The 18684-nt window shown below is 41.5% G+C and overlaps 1 protein-coding gene across 3 annotated transcripts in view; it reads left to right on the forward strand.

The window, feature by feature from the left end:
- The window catches only part of LIMA1 (LIM domain and actin binding 1), an 83310-nt gene that overhangs the window by 25709 nt on the left and 38917 nt on the right, over positions 1 to 18684 (forward strand). For 2 of the 3 annotated variants that reach the window (XM_079935881.1, XM_079935882.1), the window contains exons 2-3: positions 3240 to 3381; positions 15270 to 15315. In XM_079935881.1, coding sequence (XP_079792007.1) covers positions 3263 to 3381; positions 15270 to 15315 — 165 coding nt within the window. In that variant the 5' untranslated portion in view covers positions 3240 to 3262. Of the gene's footprint in view, positions 1 to 3239; positions 3382 to 15269; positions 15316 to 18684 lie in introns of those variants that run through there. The other variant, XM_079935883.1, reaches the window with a different exon arrangement.

Below are 18684 nucleotides of genomic sequence, written 5' to 3' on the forward strand. Positions count from 1 at the left end.
AGAGATTTTGCTGCCCGGTTTTCGACCTTGGCTAAAGGTGATGGTCTTAATCATTACTCATACTCGTAGTGGAAAGAAAATTGACTTTGGAATCAGACAGAATATGGATTTGAATTCCAGCTCTGCTACTTTATAGCTAAGTAATCATTGTAAAGTTATTTAATATCGCTGAACCTCAGTTTCTTCATCATAAAGGTACGCTAATAAAACCAATCTTTTAAAGTGGTTGTGAGGATTGAGACGTGCTTTGCGTAACTAGATGTTTTTAGATGTTTTAAAATGTTCCTTTCCTTCTAAGAGTCTGATTTTTAACCTTTCAACTCCCTGCTGTGTATCACTAGGATTTTTCTTGCTGGCATGTGTAAAGCACAGCTCTTCATTCCTCCTCTTCTTCCTCTATGTACTCTCTGTTAGTGGCATCAACAACCTTCTAATGGTTCAGGTTCGATGATGCCACCTTTGATTCCTTCTCTCACCCTAAGTCCGTTTTATTCTAAGAACTCTCAGTTCTTTCTTCCCACTTTTCCATTCCCACCTATGCTAATTTAAACCTTGATTACCTTTCACTTAGACAGTTTTAGGATCTTCTTGACTAGTAAATAAGACTCCAAGCTTTTCCTGTCTTATCAAGTTACACACTGCTGCAGAATCAGCTTTTATTTTTTAAATATTTATTTTATTTATTTATTTGGTTGTGCTGGGTCTTGGTTGGGGCAGGCGTGCTCCTTAGTTGCGGGAGCTATGCTCCTTAGTTGTGGCAGGTGTGCTCCTTAGTTGCGGCTCACTAGCTTCTTAGTTGCAGCACGTGTGCTCCTTAGTTGCAGCTCGCTGGCTCCTTAGTTGCGGCATGCATGTGGGATCTAGTTCCCTCACCAGGGGTCGCACCCAGGCCCCCTGTGTTGGGAGCACGGAATCTTAACCACTGCACCACCAGGGAAGTCCCAGAATCAGCTTTTAAAACATGGCTTTTATTATGTTACTTGCTTTTTCAGAAACTCCCAGTGTTCCACCATTGAGACTGGGTAATCCACTACAGAGCTCTTTTCTTACAGATGTGGATATTGAGGCTCAGGGAAATCCTTTTTTACATTTGCCATAAAGGTCACGCATGTGCTAGGGAATGACACATGACAACTAGATCTCATCTCTGCTCACCCACAGGCTAGTTCTTTCTGCTATTGGAATATGGTCCCGATTCCTTAGCGTGGTTTTCTTTGTTGTTGTTGTTTTGGCCATGCCGCTCGGCTTGTGGAATCTTAGTTCCCCAACCAGGGATTGAACCCGGTCCCATGGCAGTGAAAGCACTGAGTCCTAACCACTGGACCACCGGGGAATCCTATTAGCATGGTTTTCAAGGCTGTTCCCAGTGTGTCCTCATTCTGTCTTTCCCTACTTTAACTTCTCTTGCATCTAGAGTCTAACTCCATTAATGCTTTTCCTTTTTTAATGAACAAGTATGAGAACATATATTCTGTATTTTTTTTTGATCCATAATTGATCCCTTTAGAACTGACAACATTTATACCTGTACTTACATTGGAAGCATAATTGTACCAAATAATGTCTAAAAGTGTTGTTCGGTATTTCGTGGACTTGGCTTAAAGGGTCATTATTGTGGTTATACATAATTACGTTTAGCTGAATAAACAGCTGTGTCATTTTCTTGTTAGAGAAACGCCTGCCAAGGTCTGGTAGGTCTGTCAGTTACAAACTGGAAAGCAGATAGACAAATGTCATATATTATTTGATACACGCAGGTTTATTTCAAAGAACGTGTGTAGAATTAAGGTTATTTTATCCAGGGAGAAGAGATAATACAAAAAACTAACATTTATTGCTTACTTATTCTATGTCAGGGTCTTTTTTTCTTTATCTTATTTATTCCTCATAAAGATACCATGAAGTAAGTACTGTTGTTATGGATGAAAAATCTGAGTTTTAGGGAGGGACACAGAGCTTTAAGTAATGAGGCCAACACTCCCATTTAGTACATGTGTCTCTTGACATCAGAGCTCCTTACCATAAGAGGGTTCAATGTTGTCTTACAACATGGGGATTTAAACAAACAAACAAAAACAACAAAACTAATGTTGTTTTCAGACAAGGCTTTAGTGGGGAGAACAGGTACTACAAATGGAAAAGTAGTGTGGTCTTTTTGGGTCACTTATCACTTACTTTGCATCACAGGACTTTTAGTGTGAAATGGTAGCCCACATTGCTTGGTTAAGCACATTGTGTGTTCTGCTGTTGTCAAGGCTGTTGGAAGCAGTGCCTGATGAACCATATTTTCTACCAGATAAGTTATGCTCTGTGGTTGTCAGGAGAGCTACAAGTAGCACTTTCATTTATATTGTTCAGTCTTCAAATAAGGAAACTATTGACTCATTTCTAATCTCACCTCCAACAAAGGTTGGAACTCCTTTGATAATTACTGGGGCAAAAACAAATAATCCAGTTAATGGATAGGGTCTAGGTGATGTCAAGGGCATGGCTGTATATATTCTTTGACTTGAAGCCAGTACTAATATATTATACTTAAAATGTTCTTCATACTACTATAATTAATGCCTAGTATTTTAAGTATATTATCTCCTTAAAACCCACATCAAAAACCCTGTAAGGGTAGGTATTCTCATTTTACAGTGAGGCAACTAAAACTGAAAAGGTTATATAATTTGTTCAAGGTTACAAAATTTTGATTTCATTTGAAGTCTACCTTGCCTTAAAGCCCATGCTCTTTGTTTTATTCTATGCTGTATCCACAGCTCTCTCCCCAGCACCAAGTGGTCATTGCTACAGAACTTGGGGAGAGAGGGCAGCCAAAAAAACTTGGATGTAGGTAGAACCTAATTTGGACCTGACTCTACAGAGATGCCAATTGTACTTCCCCTGGGATGTAACTCAGAAGAGTGGGACATTTCACTCCAAATGTGACTTTGGAACAGGCTTAAGTTCAGGGAAAGGCCAATCACTGTTTGCACAGTGGGGTCAGTCATAAAATGATGGAAACTGAAAGGGACCTTAGAGATTACCTGATCTAACCTTCTCATTTTACAGGAAACTACAACCCAAATTCAATCATCTGACCAAGGTTACAGTTTTTGAGAGAACCGGTAGAGGACTACAGTCTGCTGCTCCAGGGCTCTCTGCTCTCTCACTTAACACCACACCGCTGCCAGTCCTTGGATGCTGGAGAATCCTCTTCTGTGTCTGATATTCTGACTTTCTTTGTCACATAGGTATTTCAGTATCTGTAGACAAGATGGAATCAACTCCATTTAATAGACGGCAATGGACTTCACTATCATTGAGGGTTACGGCCAAAGAACTTTCTCTTGTCAACAAGAACAAGTCATCGGCTATTGTAGAAATATTCTCCAAGTAAGTGCTGATCCTGGTCCAAAAGGACCATCTGTCTTGAGCAAACATTACCACCTGTCAGGGAGATTGGTAAAGGAAGTACATGGTGTAAAATGGCTTTTCTGAGCACCTTCTGGATTTTAAGTACCACACAAGGCTCTGTGGAGAAGGAAGATGATGATAATCAGGATACACATTCTCTGTACTTGACTTTTTGTTCAGTTGGGGAAAGAAAGAATTATAAACACAAAAGAAATTATAAAACACATTAGTTATTAAGCAAAATGTCAGCAAGTCCAGAATGAACAGGAGTAAGGACTAGATATAAAATACGAGAGAGAGAGTGAACACCGTGGGCAGAAGCTAGTCAGGAAGGCTTTCTGGTTGAGATGAATTTTGAGGTAGGTTTTTACTTGAAGGGAGTATTAGGTGCACTCTGTGCCTGCATGGTCCAATAGGGTAGCCACTACATATGTGGCTACTTAAATTTAAATTAATTAAAATTAAAAACACTTAAAATTCAGTTCATCAGCTGCACTAGCCACGTTTCAAGTGCCAATGGCTACATGTAGCTGGTGGCCACCATACTGGACATCACAGAGGCATTTCACCATTGCATAAGGTTCTGTTGAACAGTGTAAACTATGTAGGCAGACTACAGCCTACTGGCTGCCTGTTTTAGTAAATAAAGGTTTATTAGAACATAGCCATGTCCTTTTGTGTATTGTCCATGGCTGCTTTCATGCAGCAGAGTTGCAGCAGCAGAATTGCAACAGAGACCATATGGCCCTCAAAGTCTAAAATATTTACTGTCTGGCTCTTTAAGAAAAAGTTTGCTGACCCCTGCTCTGGACCATGAGTTTTTTGGTACGAGGGCCCCTTTCCTGCGTATTTTATATCCCTAGTGTGTAGCATGGTGATTAGAACATAGTAGGCACTCAACAAATGTTGAGGGAATGGTATGTTAATAATATACCAGAGATGGTAAGCACGTTAACTTCACTCAAATAGAGATGCCATAGAGCTTAGGGCAGAGCTTACCTCACTAGTAGAGTTTGTTAATTAATGGGAAGCTATGATACGTGTAAGAGAAGAAAGGTGGTAAAGATTTGAAGAAAGTGATTCTGGAGCTATATCTAGAATACAGCTAAATACCAGTAGGAAGTTTCTGTAATCTGCACTGTCACCTTTTCTTCAGTGACAAATCCATCAACCACCTGCTCTGTGGAAAACACTGCCCTTCCATCCTGTTGACCATGGGTATCACTTAAGGTGGCATAGAGGGGGGGGTGAGACCGCATAGCTCTTTTACCTTCTACGTTATGCTTTTTACATTGCTTTAATTTTTATGTCAAATGTATCATTCTTATCAAAAAACGAAAATCAATAAAGCTATTTCAGAAAAAAGGGATCAAGCTCTGGAAAGCTATTAAGACTTAATTCCTGACCTCAAGGAATGTAATACTATAGTTTAGTATAGTTTGTATAGTAGAGGAAGTCCCCAAACTTCCTTCATCTTAAGAATCACATGAGGTACCTGTTAATAATATGGTGTTCCAGGGAGTTCCCTGGTGGCCTAGTGGTTAGGATTCCGGGCTTTCACTGCCACGGCCCGCGTTCAATCCCTGGTTGGGGAACTGAGATCCCACCAGCCAAGTGGCGTGGCCAAAAAAAAAAAAAAAAGGTGTGGGGGAATAATATGGTGTTCCAGTTATTGCTACACAGGAAAAAAAATCTTCAAAATTTAGTGGCTTGCAATAATGACAATACTTATTTTACTGTGAATCTCCAATTTGGGCAGGGCTTGCCTCTGTTCCCCTCACCATCCCCGGTATCTCAGAACTGGGGGCCCTAGTCATCTAAAGGCTTACTCACAAGTCAGGCGGTTGATGCTGGCAGTCATCTGGGATCTCAGCTGCGTCCATGATCAGAACACCTACATATGGCTTTTCCATGTGGCTGCTTGGCTTGCTTGGCTGGGTTCCAAGGGCAAGCATCCAGAGAGGGAGGGAAGGAGGGAACAAAGAAGGAAGGGAGTCAGGGCCAGGGGTTGTGTAGCCTTTTATGACCCAGCCTCAGAAGTTATACAGTATCACTTTTTCCACATTCTCTTCATTAGCACCAAGTCACTAAAGCTGGCTCATGTTCAGAGGGAGGGGAATTTGACTGTACCTTTTGGTGAGAGAAATGTCAGAGATTTGGGGGGACATGTTTTAAAACCATCCTAAATGGCTTCTGAGGCTCCTCCCTTAAAGATTCTGATTCAGTGTATCTGGGATGGGACCCAGGAATTTGTGTTTTTGACAAGTATCCTAGTGATTTTTACCTTCAGGGAAGTTTAAGAAGCACTGGTAATGGAAGAGAGGGACTTATGAACTCAAAGCCGTGAACTTGAACGTAAAGCAGAACAAATAAGGTTTATTGGTTCAAGTAAACGTTCAAGTAAAGGCTTGTGGAAGCTGAACATGAATAAAGGGAATAGGAAAGCAAGGAGTCAGTCGAGCATGGAGAAATACAGAAGGGAGAAGGGACTGGAACAGTTCAGTTAGGGCCAGATGCTGGAAGGCCTTGAGTGCCATGCTAAGTTTAGGATTTAGTTAGATAAACAACAGAAACAATGGAAAGTTTTTATGATCGGGCTTGTATTTAGTGCCCTCTTTTTTTTTTTTTTTTTTTGGCTGCAGCATGCAGGATCTTAGTTCCCTGACCAGGGATCAAACCAGTGTCCCCTGCAATGAAGTGTGGAGTCTTAACCACTGAACTGCTAGGGAAGTCTCTATCAGGCTTGTATTTAGAAAGATGCTTCTGGAAACAATGTAAAAGGTATATTGGAAAGGTGACAGATTGATAGCATGGAGACAAATTCTGAGGCTCCCTTGAGAACCCAAGTGAAAGCTATTGAGGGTGGGGGGCGGGAGGAGTGGAAAGGAAGGGAAGGATTTGAGACAGTGTTGAGCTGTGATTAATGGGACTTGGAAACTCCCTGTTCTGCAGAGAAACTTCTCCACATTCTTACCCTTTTCACCCTCCCTAGCCCCACCTCTCTTTCACTGAACTTGGCTTTCCCTCGCCAGGCATTCTGTTTCTGAGTAGCGCCTGCTCTTTCTGCACATGCTTCCCTGAAATATTCTGGGGCCAGGAGTCAGGGGTGCTACATCTCCGCTACTGTTTCCCATCCATTGTTTTTTTTTTTGCCTAGTTCTGAGGTTGTAAACCTGTGCTTTGAGCTCACATCTAATCATAGCATTCTTATGCTCCCCTTCAGGACAGTGGTGTGCCAAGCTCCTTGCCTTCACTGGGGACACTAGCTTCCAGCTTCATTTTCTCCTCAGTGTTTCTCAATGGGGGTGCTATTAGCATTTTGGATTAGGCAGATCCTCCTTGTGCAGGATGTTCATCTTCTTGCCTTCCTCCCAATGCTAGTAGTACCCCATGATATTGTGGCAACCAAAAAAAAGTTGGGGAGAGACCCCAATAAGATTCTCACACATTTCCAAATGTCCCGGCCAGTAGTGCCCCCAGTGCAGAATCACTGGCCTACATAAATGACCTGTCTGACACTTTGGACTCATCATTTCTTATTTATTTATTTATTGGCCATGCCACATGGCTTGCGGGGTCTTAGTTTCCCGACCAGGGACTGAACTCAGGCCCTGGCAGTAAAAGCACTGAGTCCTAATCACTGGACCCCCAGGGAATTCCCATGGACTTGTCATTTCTTGATCCTCCCTACTTCTTCAACCTGCACATTGTCTCCCATGCCCCTGCATCTAGTCCCAACCTTTTCGTCACCCAGAATCCATCTCTGAAATGTGCGTCTGGAAAACCTACTCTCTGATTAGAGCCTCCTTTTCTACTTGTTCCACTTTCTTATTCCCACTGACCCTGCTCTTTGGCCAAACCGGGACACCCAGGCCATGGATGTCAGTCCCCTTCCTGGCTTCACTTCCTTCCCTGCCTAACTCGGTCGGTCACCTCAGTGAAACTCTCTCCCCTTCCTCAGTTCGCATCCCCCTGTTTTATTCTGTCATTGTCCATTCCAGCCAATTCTCAAGATAGAGGATTTGGGTCCTGTAGTAGCACTGATGAGAGGAAGTAGGAAAAAGCTACTCATTTTAGGGGCTTCTTAATCTTGCAGAGAAAAGGTGCAAAGGGACCTTAAGAGGCCACCTTCTCATAGAATAGTAGGGTGACTGTCTTTTCTCCACAAAGGTTATAAAGGCAAATGGCAGTTACGCAAAACCGTAAATCCTGAAGCCATTAATCAGAATCAATATGCCAGGTACTACACTAGACTCTTGATGGAAATCGATACTATTTCTAATCCTAATAAAAACGATATGAGGGAGGGACTTCCCTGGTGGTCCAGTGGTTAAGACTCCGCACTTCCACCGCAAGAGCCTCGGGTTCAATTCCTGGTTGGGGAACTAAGATCCCGCATGCTGCATGGTATGGCCAACAAAACAGAACAAAATAAAACAAAAAAACTATGTGAGGAAGGGATATTATCCCTGTTTTATAGTTGAGAACACTGAGGGGTAGAGAGTAACCTGCCCAAGTTAATATTTTGATTTTTTTCTGTCTAGTATGTTTCTTCTGATGCATAGGTCCTACTAATGAACTGGTTTTGAAGGATGAATAGAATTTTATTTGGTAGGCCGGGACGATGGTGGTGACATTGCGGAGGAAGGGGAGTGATAGGAGGTAAGACACAGAAATGGGACAGGACATGATGTGCACTTAGGACAGTGAAAACCAGAGAATCAGCCTGGATTCCTTCTCCAGGTTTCGTACTTGGTGGAGACATATTGCCGACACTGCTTAAGGCTTTGAGGATTCACACACAGTAGGTTCCCAAAGCAGATTGCAGGACTGTTTTCCACAAAACATACATTAATTTTTACTTCTAACACCACGGACCTGATTTTCTCTTATTTTGTAACGATCTCTATTATGGGGTTTGGAATTAATAAATCCTATACAAGCCTAGTTAAGAGACTGTAGGAAACCTCGGGAGGTTTGTGACCAGAGACTAATATAAAAATGGTATTTGGAGGAAGCTTAATCTGGCTCTGCTGTTTGTAAGATTAGCTGGGCTTTACTTTCTAACTGTTGATAATGTTTTACATGGATGTATACATAAGAGTGATTTTTCTAGCATCACAGTTTGTGTCTTATGAGTGCTTTATAACTCCAGACTTATTTCTTTTACTAAACCTCTATACTATAAAAAGCATTAAGTTTGAGTAAGGAGGATGCTCTTGAACAGTCAGTTTGAACAGCTAGCTTTGGTTTCCCTCACAAATGACGGCAGCGTAGTATAATCCTTTGCTTGATTAAAATTTGACTCTTTCGGTAGAATTCGGTTTCTTTGCAGAAGGTTCCTCTTTGACTTATGTATTTTGGGAGCTGAAGGGAATCTAGCCCAGTGGTTTTCAAACTATCTTAATTGAGTTCTTCAGAGGAACCTCAGGGGCCAGTTCTGGGAAGACAGGAAGAGCCTGTGACCTTCCACCCCAGCCGTCCTGCTTTGATCCCTTTTATATGTGAGGTTCTAAGTTATCATTTGAAAAGAGGATTCTCCGACAAAAAAGAACTACTGCTAACTTTTGTCCCATTCCTCTGACAAATAAGGAACTTGTGGTCCAGCAATTACGACTAAAGATCACATCCCAAGATAGTGGCAGAGCTTAATCCAGGACACTTAATCCCTCCACCACCGTGCCTGCCCTCCTGTCGCTGCTTCTCCCACTCTTGTTATAACTTTACCCATTCCACAGTCCCAAGAAAGAACAGGGTTTATATTTAGTTTTCTGTGACTGTTCTTCCTTCATTAAGAAAAAATTTGACCCTCAGATCTCCCTGGTTAACTTCTTTGCTTCTCTGTAACATTTTGGTGGTGAAATTATTCTAGAAGAAAATACATTTCCTAAAACTTGGGAGTTTCTTTTTTCCTCTTTTGGCTCAGTGAGACCTTTGCTCTATTTGAAGGCATACAAGCAAGAGTCATGGCTCAGGAACTCTGTTTTCTGGTCTTAGAAAAGGTTGAGACACTGTTATTACTCCCCAGATAATTTTAGCATCCTCCATCAGCTGCCTGCCTCACAGCTGAGCATTAAGGAGCAGTTGCAAGATTAAATTCTGTGTGTGAAGAGGAGACTGGAGGACAAGAAAATCTGGGAAGGGAAGAGGGATAAGATTTTAATTATAGAAATCTCATGGCAAATATTTTTTCCCTCAGATTTGTATCTTTAAAATGCCTTCACTTCTCCCCCTGTCCAGTGACCTTCACATTTTTTGTCAGAATAATGCTAGTTGCTCTGAGCGTCTTTGAGGAAAGTCTAAGGCCTGAATCCTGACCTAACACTTAATTCGGAAGTACTGTACCCTCAGCATCTCTTAGCATTCTGAGAGTCAAAATGTAAAAGTACCAAGGACCTAACTTGGAAGAAAGCAGTGGTGTGGAACCTTTCCACACCACTAGTAGTGGTGTGTATCTACTATTTAGCAAGTACTTCATTACAAATAAAGGGTGACGATATTTGAGTGGGAGTTTCAAAACAATTCAAGACAACCATCGGTGTATACACCTGTGTCTTACAGATGCCTCAGTGCTAAAAGGGTAGGACTAAAGATGGAAACTATTTTGATCTTTCTTTAAATATACGTTTCTGTTAAGACAGTAAAGGGAAGGGAACCTCTGAGCTTATTTATCCAACTAATCACAGTGTAAATTGTTCTCCTTGCCTTGGAGAACAATTGGCTAAGAATAAACCTGTCTGCTGATTGGCTCCAGCTCTCATATATTGTATTATTGCTGTAATATACTGTAGATGATTACCCAAGGGGTGTGGAAACATAAGTTCAAGGCCAGTTCTAAGTTTCTTTCTAGCTATAATCCACTGTGTTTCTGCATTTCCATTTTTAGGGACTCTTAGACAGATACAGTAGTACAAGTGGGGAAAAAAATATATGTACAGGGCCATTCACCAAAGCACTATTTGTAATGATGGATAACTGGAAATAATCCAAATGCCCATTAAAAGGACTATGGGTTAATAAATTATATTTATAATGGAAGAGGACTGCCAGGGTTACCAAGGACTTCTATGTTGCTAAATCAAGGAGATGTTTGTTAGCCTTTGTCTTAGATGACCCCTTACCACTTCTTCCCACATTTTTTCTTCTCTTGGCTTCTCTGGGAGTCTCTTGGTTTTCCTGTTACCTCCATCTGTTCCTTCTCATTCTCTGTTATCGCCTCTTCTTCAGGTTCTGACTGCTAAATGTTAGAGTCTCCAGGACTGAGTTCTGGGCCTTTTCTTGCACTACGCACTCTTCATAGATGATATCATATACTTTCACGGCTTTAGTATCATCTGTGGACAGACAAGTCCTAAATTTATATTGTTAGCTCAGATCTCTCTTTCGAGCTCTAGACACACGTATCTAATCACTGCCACCACCAAGTGGATGCTTTAGTTAACACGGCTAACACTGAACTCTTCGTCTTCCCCATCCCCAACTTTGCTTCTCCTTCCATTGACTCATCTGCCGGAAACCTGGGAGTCATTTTTTTTTTTTGGGGGGGGGGTGGTTCGTGGACCTCTCACTGTTGTGGCCTCTCCCGTTGCGGAGCACAGGCTCCGGACGCGCAGGCTCAGCAGCCATGGATCACGGGCCCAGCTGCTCCGCGTCATGTGGGATCTTCCCGGACCAGGGCACGAACCCGTGTCCCCTGCATCGGCAGGCGGACTCTCAACCACTGTGCCACCAGGGAAGCCCCCTGGGAGTCATTCTTGACTTCGTCTTCCTCATTACCAATCCTGTTGATTCTGAAATATACCTCAAACCTATTCATTTTATCTCTAGTGCCACCACCCTGGACCAAGCCAGCATCTTCTCTCACTATTGCTGCCTCCATTCTCAGCCCCCTCCAGTCCATTCTCCACACAGCATCCACTGCTCTTTTAAAAACATGGCTTGGGTCAGTGACCATTCATTGTACCTAAGATTACATTCAAAATCCTTAGCATAGCCTGCAAAGCCCTTGCCTCCCAGCATCATCTCCTGACCTCTGCCTTTATCTCAGAGTGCTTCAGCAACATTGGAGTTCTTTGTATATCTTATACACATGAGACACTGTCTTGCCTTGGGGACTTTGTGTGCTCTTCTTCTGTGCCTGGAATGCTTTTCTTGCTTCGTTTTGCTTGGCTGACTCCTTCTGATCAAACTTCAGATCTCAGCCTAAAGGTCACTTCCTCAGCAAGACTTTCCTTCGCACGCGCACGCACGCACGCACATATACACACCCCACCCACCACCTTCTCAATTTGGTTCCTTTGTTAGGTTGTTTAAATATTCTGTCCTGGGCTTCCCTGGTGGCGCAGTGGTTGAGAGTCCGCCTGCCGATGCAGGGGACACAGGTTCGTGCCCCAGTCCGGGAAGATCCCACATGACGCGGAGCGGCTGGGCCCATGAGCCATGGCCGCTGAGCCTGCGCGTCCGGAGTCTGTGCTCTGCAACGGGAGAGGCCACAACAGTGAGAGGCCCGCGTACCGCCAAAAAAAAAAAAAAAGTTAATAATAATAATACTCCTTTTTCTTTGAAGGATTTACAGTATATATGTGTGTGTATATGTATGTGTATGTGTATATATTTGTGTGTGTGCGTCTGTGTGCATGTACGTGTTTAATATTTAAGCTGTAAGCTGCCTGAGAGCAGGAACTATGTCTCTTTTGGTTATTTCTCTAGTGCTTAGAACATATTTCTTTTTTTTTTTGGCCTCGTGGCATGGCTTGTGGGATCTTAGTTCCCCAACCAGAGATTGAACCCGGGCCCACTGGCAATGAAAGGGCCAAGTCCTAACCACTGGACCACCAGAGAATTCCCTAGAACATATTTCTTGAGCAATATTTGTTATTTTTAAAAAATGTTGTATATTTTGGATGTTAATCCCTTATCGGATATATGATTTGGAAATATTTTCTGCCATTGCATGGGTTGCCTTTTCACTCTGTTGATGGTGTCCTTTGGTTCACAGATTTTGCTGAAGTCCAATTTATCTATTTTTCCTTTTGTTGCCTGTGCTTTTGGTGTCATTTCAAGAAATCATTGCCAAATTCAATATCATAAGGCTTTGCCCTTGTTTTCTTCTAAGACTTTTATAGTTTTAACTTTTATACTTAGGTCTTTTTTTTGCATGCGGATATCTAGTTTTTCCAACATCATTTATTGAAAAGACTGTCTTTTCCCCATTAGATGGTCTTGGCATCCTTGTTGAAATCCTTTGACCATATATGTGAGAGTTTATTTATGGGCTCTCTATTCTATTCCATTGATCTACATGTCTGTCTTTATGCCAGTATCACACTGGGTTGTTTTATTCATTTTGGTAATATGTACATAACATATTACCTTTTATATTAACATATAAAATATACCATTTTAACCATTTTTAAGTATACGTTTCAGTGGCATTAAGTACATTCACATTGTTGTGCAACCATTACCACCGTGCTTTTGTTCTTTATATAGTTGCATAGTATTCCATTGCATGAATACATTATAATTTATTTACCAGTCCTCTGTTAATGGACATTCAGGTTGTTTTCAGTCATTTGCTATCACATTTAATGCTATGACAAATAATGTAATGTAAAAGTCACTTTTGCTTGTGTGAGTATACCTATAAGATAAAATTGGCGAATCGTAACATTTGTGCTTTTGTAATTTTGTAATTCTTGTAAATTGACAAAATACCTTCCATAGAGGTTTTATTGATTTACCCTCAGTATGTTAGCTTTTTTTTTTTAAAAGCTTTTTCTACTTGATGGATAAAAAAATGTTCTTAGTGTTGTTTGCATTTTTGTTTTGAGGCTGAATGTCCTTATTTTTTGTTTAAGAGTCATTTGATATTTTCTGTGAACTGTATGTTTATGGCCATGCCCATTTTTCTATTAAGTTGTTTATCATTTTCTTATTGATTTGTAAGAGTTCTTTGTATTTTAGGGAAATCAGCCTTTTGTCTGTAATGTAAGTTTCAAATATCTTACTAGCTTGTCATTTGATTTATAGCAGTTCTAATCCCATTTTCTTCCATAACCTATGGTCAATGAAATCCCAGAAAATTTTGGAAGTCCTTTCACCCTACCCTATAAGAAAGTTCTGCTCAGTTTCAGAGTATTACCCAGCTTGGTGAATGAGACACTGATATCTGATTACTGTTAAAATTTAAACAATAATAAGACTGGAAGAGACCTTAGAAATCCTCTCAGATACACTTAATTTCATCAACAAGGCCCAAGTAAATGAAGTGATATAGCCCAGGTTACATAGCAGGTGAGCAATGGTGCCAGATCTAGGACTTTCCTCTGGCTTCCATTTTGGATGAGGTTGTTCTGTTTAACACACACAATAAGGAAGTTCTGAGCTTGTGAAGGTATTTATGAGTTGAACGTTGGTTTTGGTAGAGGAATGGGCCCTTTCCCATACTGCTCTTTACCTTTTTGTCTCATCTCCTTTTCCTTGCCCAAATGCCTTGTGAGTTCTGAAATTCTACCTTAAGGCAGGAACAAATGGCCTGTTGAATGTGCCCTTTTCTAGGGTTGGGTTGGTGAGTTCTAGGCACGCAGGCCCAAGGAAGGCACACGGTGGGGATTCTCCACGTGATGGTGCTGCCTTCAGTGCTTGACTCAGAGGCTCTGAGGAAGCCAGGTTAAGATGGTTCTTAGTGGTTTGGAGATTCGCTGTAACCTGGATCTCCCAAGCTTTCTTTGTCTTCAAATGGAGAAAACCTGATCCCCCCTGAAAAGCCCTGGGACTTCAGTTGTTTCTCAGGGATCTTCTGAGCAAGTAACAAAAATTATAAAATAAAATGATGAAAGTAATAATAAAATTAAAATAATAAAATTATATAAGCCTGTTTATCAACTCTAAGATGCCACTGACTGTAGGCTCGGCCATTATTTTATGCATCACTAAGGAAAAAATACTGCTAATTAAAAGGACCAATGCTTGCTTAGCACAGAAACTTTTCTCACATATCACTCTTACGCATAAGTTATAAAAAGTAAAACAATTTTTCTTTAAATGGCAAATCGTAGTGTAATCTCTCTAAAGACATTTAAGTGGCATTTAAAACATGTATAATATCATCAAATACATTTAACTGAGCAAAATCAACAGTACCAACAGCATAGACTAAGTTCACACACATACAGGCAGTGTGACTACCTCTTGATCATTTGGCCGATAGGAATGTAAGATTTCAGAGTCATGAATGAGGGGGAAATGTGCAACCTAGGACTAATGCAATGCTATATCCTTTGACTAATTCCAAAGCATTTTTATGCATGTGATCTTGTTTAATCTTCCCAGCTTTATAGTACATCATTTTCTAGATAAGGAAACTGAGGCTTAGAGAGGTTGACTTGCCCGAGATCACAGTGAATAAGTGATGAAACTGGGACTTCAAAACCCCAGGCTTGGGACTTCCCTGATGGTCCAGTGGTTAAGACTCTGTGCTGCCAATGCAGGGGGCCCGGGTTCGATCCCTGGTCAGGGAACTAGATCCTGCATGCCACAACTAAAGATCTTGCAGGCCCCAACTAAGACCCAGCGCAGCCAAATAAATAAATATTAAAAAACAGAAAAAAGCCCCAGGCTTTCTGTTCTATCCAGTTGTTTACCAGCATTTGACCTCGTTGTCTTGGATCTTTCTTTTAGAGCAGATGACTGCAACAGTGCAGGAAGTGAGGGCTGCTCTGATTCTCAGCTTCTTCTGATAGAGTTGATTAAAGATAATCCCTGGCAGAGATAGGTGTGCAGAAGTGGTTTTCTTAAAGTTTGGAAGAGTAAAAATATAAATTTAATTTGAGGACATTCTCTTTTTTTCCCCCTCTTCTCTGAAGGTACCAGAAAGCAGCTGAAGAAGCAAACATGGAAAAGAGGAGAAGTGTAAGTATTCGGAAGGCCCCGGACATGTGGAACTTCACAGGCAGAGCCCACGTGGCTCAGCCACCTGCAGCCTCTGCGGGGCGTGGGCTCCGAGTCAGCTGAGCCGGGCATGTGTGCCAGCTGGTCTGACTGGTGAATCATTTGCTCAGGAGAACTTGGCTCAGGTGCAGAGACTCTTATTTTTTCCCTGAGGTTCTCCTTTTGAGCCACTTTTTCTTTCCTGAGTTAAGGATAGAAAGCCAAGTACTTTGCTTGTGGTTATAAAATGGCTTACTGCTTCTGCTCAAATTAGGCTACAGGGCTTCCCAGGCTGTTTCCTTTTTTCCAAATCAAACAACCAGAATGTTTCTCTGCATTTAAGTGGTAGCAGCTGTGCAGCTGTTGTCATTTCCCCCTGGGTTCTTTGTTTAAATCAAACCTCTTGACCCAGTCTAGTTAGCAAGTTTCTTAGCTGCAGGATCCACCAAAGGTGAAAACCTCAGAACCAGCCCTGAGCTCATACCCATGTGTACTCTCCCGCTGGCTAACTTCCAGCTGGGCTGGATAGTGTTTTTCTTTTGAGATCTTACTTGATTTAATGGTACGAGGGAAAAAAACCTCACATATTTGGGCAAGAATTCTTTAATTTGGCTGGCATTACAAAAACATCCTCCTGGCAGCTTTCAGTACCTAACCTATTTAAATTAGAACATAACATGCCCCTGTCACTTTGTTTTCTCTAAGGAGGCAATGCTGAAGGTCTTTGACTTAATTTTCCTGTAATTCGAGAATGGATCCCCTCTGGTGCACTGTAAGAAAACTTACCATCATTTCACTCAGCTGCTGTTTTCTTTTCTTTCCTCCTTCTCTCTCTTGCGTGTTATTTTTCCCCTTTCTCTTTTCTTCCTTCTTTTTTTCCTTTCACTTATTCAATTGGCAAGTATTCATAGAGCACCCACTATATGCCAAGCACTGCTTTAGGCACTAATACAGACTACATCTCTGCCACCATGGAGTTTATATTCTGGTGGGAGAGGCAGACAATAAAGATGTGTCAGGTATGAAACAACCTGAAGCAGGTAAGGAGGATGAGTATAGTGGTCAACGAGAGATTTGAGCAGAGGTCTGAGGACATGAGCTAGGGAGAAAAATAATTCAGGCAGAAGATAAGAGCGCATGCAAATGCCTCGAGGCAAGAACATTCTAAGTGTATTTGAGGAATAGGAAAGGAAATGTCATGTAGGGCCATTGTGAGGACCTGGACCTTAACTCTGATCGAATGGGGGCCTTTGGAGGGTTTGTGTGCAAAGGAGTAATGTGATCTAACTAAAATTTTTAAAAAGAGGAGGAAGAGACTAGAGGAGCAATGGCAGAAGCATGAAGACAAATTACGAGACAATTGCAGTGATTTAGGCAAAAGATGATAATGGATCGGACTGGAATAGTAGCTGTATAGGTGATGAGAAGTGGCAGGATTTATAGTGAAGGTAGAGAAAAAGAATGGCAACAATGCTTTTGGCCCAAACACCAGGAAACATGCCATTGAGATGGGGAAGATGACAGTAAAAGCAGGTTTAGAGAAGGGGAAATATTTATTAGAAGCTCAGTTTTGGACATGTTAAATGTAAAATTCTTTATTAAGACATCCAAGTGGAGAAGTCAAATAGGAACCTGGATGTACAAATCTGGAATTGGAAGAGATCCAGGCTGGAGATGAGATGTGTGTGTATCAAAGTATCAGTGGTCTGTAAAGATAAGAGATGCATGAGATCACCTGGGGAGTGAGTACAGCTAGAAAAGAGGTCTGAGTACGGAGCTCAGGGGCACCTTGTTGTTTAAAGGTTGGAGATAGAAGGAGGAACCAGCAAAGGAGACTGAGAGGGAGCAGCTGGTGAGATAGCAGTGGAAATAAGAGAACGGAGTGCCAGATGTCCAGTGAAGAAAGTGTTTCTAAAAGACATGTTATCAACAGAGTCAAACACACAGATAGGCTGAGAACTGACCGTCAGATTTGGCAATATGAAGGCCACCGGTCACTTTGTACTATTTGAGAGTGATGGGATAAAGGCCTGATTGGACTAGGTTCAAGACAGTAGGATGACAAAAGTTGATACCACAAGTATGGGTGAACATTTATGGAACACCTTCTATGTGCCAGGTGCTGAAGGCACAAAGAGGAATAAGATGTGGTCCCTGCCTTCAAGGAACTGCTTAGAGTTTGGAAAGTAGAATTTATAATCCCAGTGTTATAAGTACCATATTAAAGAAATACTCAAGGTGCTGGGGGAGAATTTAGGAGGAACTCATAACCTGGACTATGACGTGTCAAGGAAGACTTCCCAGAAGAAGCAGTGCCTGACTGAGCCTGAAGGATGACTAGGAATTAGCTAAGCAAAGGGGGCAAAAGGAGTGGCAGAGGAAGCAGCACGTGCACAGCATGGAGGCATAAGAGAACAGGCACATTGGACAGTTGAAAAGATAATTGTCCCATTCACCAAGATGGAGAATTCAGGAAAAGAAACAGATTAGAGAGTGAGGAGTGAACGGAGGAGAGGCGAGACTTCAGCTTTAGACAAGGATGAATTTAAGATGTCTATAGGATTTCCAGGTAGAACTGAGAGGTAAGGAGAGATTTCTGGCTAGAGTTAATAGGGCATGAATCATCAACAGACAGCTGGTGGGTGAAACCAGAAGGAGGACGTCATCTATAGAAAAATACATAAAGTGGGTAAAGAAGATAACCTAAGGCAGAACCTTGAGAGACGCCACCCATCCTCAGGGAGGGACTGAGGAAGAGAAACCTATAAAAAAAAAAAAAAACTGAAGAGTGGCCAGAGAAATGGGAAGAAATCTAGGAAAAAGGGATGTCACAGAAACCATGGAAGGAAGGAATTTTGTTAAAGGGGGGAGTGGTCAGTAACACCAGATGCTATAGAGAGATCAAATGAAATAAAACAGAAGTGCCCCTTGCAATTGGCAGTTAAAAGGTAAAAGGGTGTGAACAGGTAATCAAAGAAGAAACAATAAATATACAAAAAATGCTTAGCCTCACTAATAATCAAATGTAAAGCAACTGTGAGATATAAATTGTAACCTAAACATTTGGCAGATGTTTTTGATCGATGATATTCGGCATGTGAGGAATATTCTCATCCACTGTTAGTGAAAAGTCAATTAGGCAATGCCTATTAAAATATTAAGTATGTTTAGTACGCATTGATCCTGCAATTCTACTTCTAGGACTGATCATTGAGAGAAACTCACTAGTGAAATAAAATAAAAGTAAAAGGATATTTATTACAGGATTCTTTGTAATACTTAAACATTTGAAATAATGCAAATATCCATCGGTGGGGTAGTAGTAAATTATGGTACCTACATCCATCATAC

The sequence above is a fragment of the Stenella coeruleoalba genome (assembly GCF_951394435.1).
Source record: "Stenella coeruleoalba genome assembly, chromosome: 11".
Lineage (NCBI taxonomy): Eukaryota > Metazoa > Chordata > Mammalia > Artiodactyla > Delphinidae > Stenella > Stenella coeruleoalba.